The sequence below is a fragment of the Protobothrops mucrosquamatus genome, unplaced genomic scaffold (assembly GCF_001527695.2).
Source record: "Protobothrops mucrosquamatus isolate PMUCROS unplaced genomic scaffold, P.Mucros_1.0 scaffold27240, whole genome shotgun sequence".
NCBI lineage: Eukaryota > Metazoa > Chordata > Lepidosauria > Squamata > Viperidae > Protobothrops > Protobothrops mucrosquamatus.
The window spans coordinates 1-1,820 of NW_015412986.1; the positions used below are offsets into that span (position 1 = coordinate 1).

The 1,820-nt window shown below is 36.8% G+C and overlaps 1 gene segment (V, D, J or C); it reads left to right on the top strand.

Annotated features, from left to right (window-relative positions):
• Nucleotides 1–1,257: 1,257 nt before the first annotated feature.
• LOC107302112 lies at nucleotides 1,258–1,573 on the top strand (the record flags this gene model as incomplete). The annotated part of the segment is given in 1 exon segment: nucleotides 1,258–1,573. A coding segment is annotated over 1 exon segment (316 nt), but the record flags the coding sequence as incomplete, so codon positions are not given.
• Between the last annotated feature and the right edge of the window lie 247 nt (nucleotides 1,574–1,820).

A 1,820-nucleotide genomic window follows, 5' to 3' on the forward strand; every position in this document is an offset into this window, starting at 1 on the left:
CAAAAAAAAAATGGATATAGATATGTACAATAATCCAGAAGATTTTGAAGGTTAAATTACAATTGAAAGCAGAAAGTTTTCATTTGGGACTAATAGAGAGGCAAGTAGAAAAAAAAGTGATGAAGCTTTCTTTTGTGGGAAGTCAGCCCCCAGAGAAGGAAATATTAAAAGGGCAGGAAATATATTTCCTCAAAGGATCGTAAAGAGGCAGGAAAGCATGCCCAGTTTTTTTAATAGCCCGAAGTCTCCCTTCCCCAAGCAGAAACCAGCTCTATAGAGATGCAGATGTAAATCCAGGGAGCTAGGAGATTAAGAAGACAGAGACCTAAAATCTACATACCCCATCCAAATTCTAAGAGTCATCAGCCCCAGCCCCAGGGAAGCAGGATATGACCTTTGGACATAATAGGATTAACCCATCACCATCAGAATACCAGAAAGGCACACTCAGACTCAGGTCAAAGTTCATGCCACAGGAACAACTCCAAACAAAAGGCTCCAGAGGGTACAAAAACCCATTCCCTACATGTGTCCACTCCTTTTTCTGCCAGAGCCATCTTCCTGTCTGGCTCTCCTCTTCAATAAACTACAACTTTCTTTCTAAAGCAGTCGTCATGTTGTTTATCCCCAGCTTGGACTGAACCACGATGAAGACTTTTCTTCCAACACTTTTTATATATGATAACTGCAGGGAAAATATTATATGCTCAAAAATGGAACGACTAAACACTATCCACAATGGAGGGATGGATGGTGAGGATGATGGAACCTGCAGAGAAACTTAAACTAACATCTTTGATTAGAAAATACTTGATAGACCTTTTGCATAAAACAGAAAAAAAAACATGCAGAAATGATTTGTCATTTAGTAGAAAAAACATGACTCCTTTTTGTAATCATTAATCATGAGTTAATATTTCAAATGTACTTCTATGTGCTGCGGAAGAAATACCAGCTATGAAATCCCTGCTCTGAGGAACACTTTTATCTCAGCCAATATGTAAATCAAGGCACAATTACCCCTTAAAGGCTGGTTTCCCTTTTCTTGTGACACCCACCAACACAAATTTTGTGCATTTTCCCAAATCCTCTCCTTTCAATTCCCATCCATTCATTACAGAGAGAGCAAAAATGATTCTGTGCCTAAACCTCTTATCCTTGCTTGCATTCCTCGGAGGTGAAGTTTCTTTTCTATTCACAGTTTCATTTCCTGCTCTTATATACAGGTGGTCTTATTGATAACACTTTTCTTTCTAGGTGTCCAATCAGATGTCTCATTGGTGGAGTCTGGAGGAGATGTGAGAAGACCTGGAGGGTCCCTCCGTCTCATCTGCCAAGCCTCTGGATTAAACTTCAGCAGCTATAACATGGCTTGGGTGAGACAGGCTACTGGGAAAGGCCTGGAATGGGTTGCAAGGATAGGTACATCTTCATCTTCAATTGGATACTCAGACAAAATCAAGGAACACTTCACCATCTCCAGGGATGATGTCCTCAGTCAGCTGTATCTTCAAATGAACAGCCTGAAATCAGAGGACACAGCTGTCTATTACTGTTGGGGAACCGGTGCACAGTGAGAAAAAGTGAATCTGAAGCTCATCAAGAACTTTCTCTACTTCTGAGCAGCTTACACTTATTTACATTCCTTCCTTTTATTTTATTTTATTTTTATGTTTTTTAATTTAATATTTAATTTAATTTAATTTAATTTAATTTAATTTAATTTAATTTAATTTAATTTAATTTAATTTAATTATTTAATTTAATTTAATTTAATTTAATTTAATTTAATTTAATTTAATTTAATTTAATTTAATTTA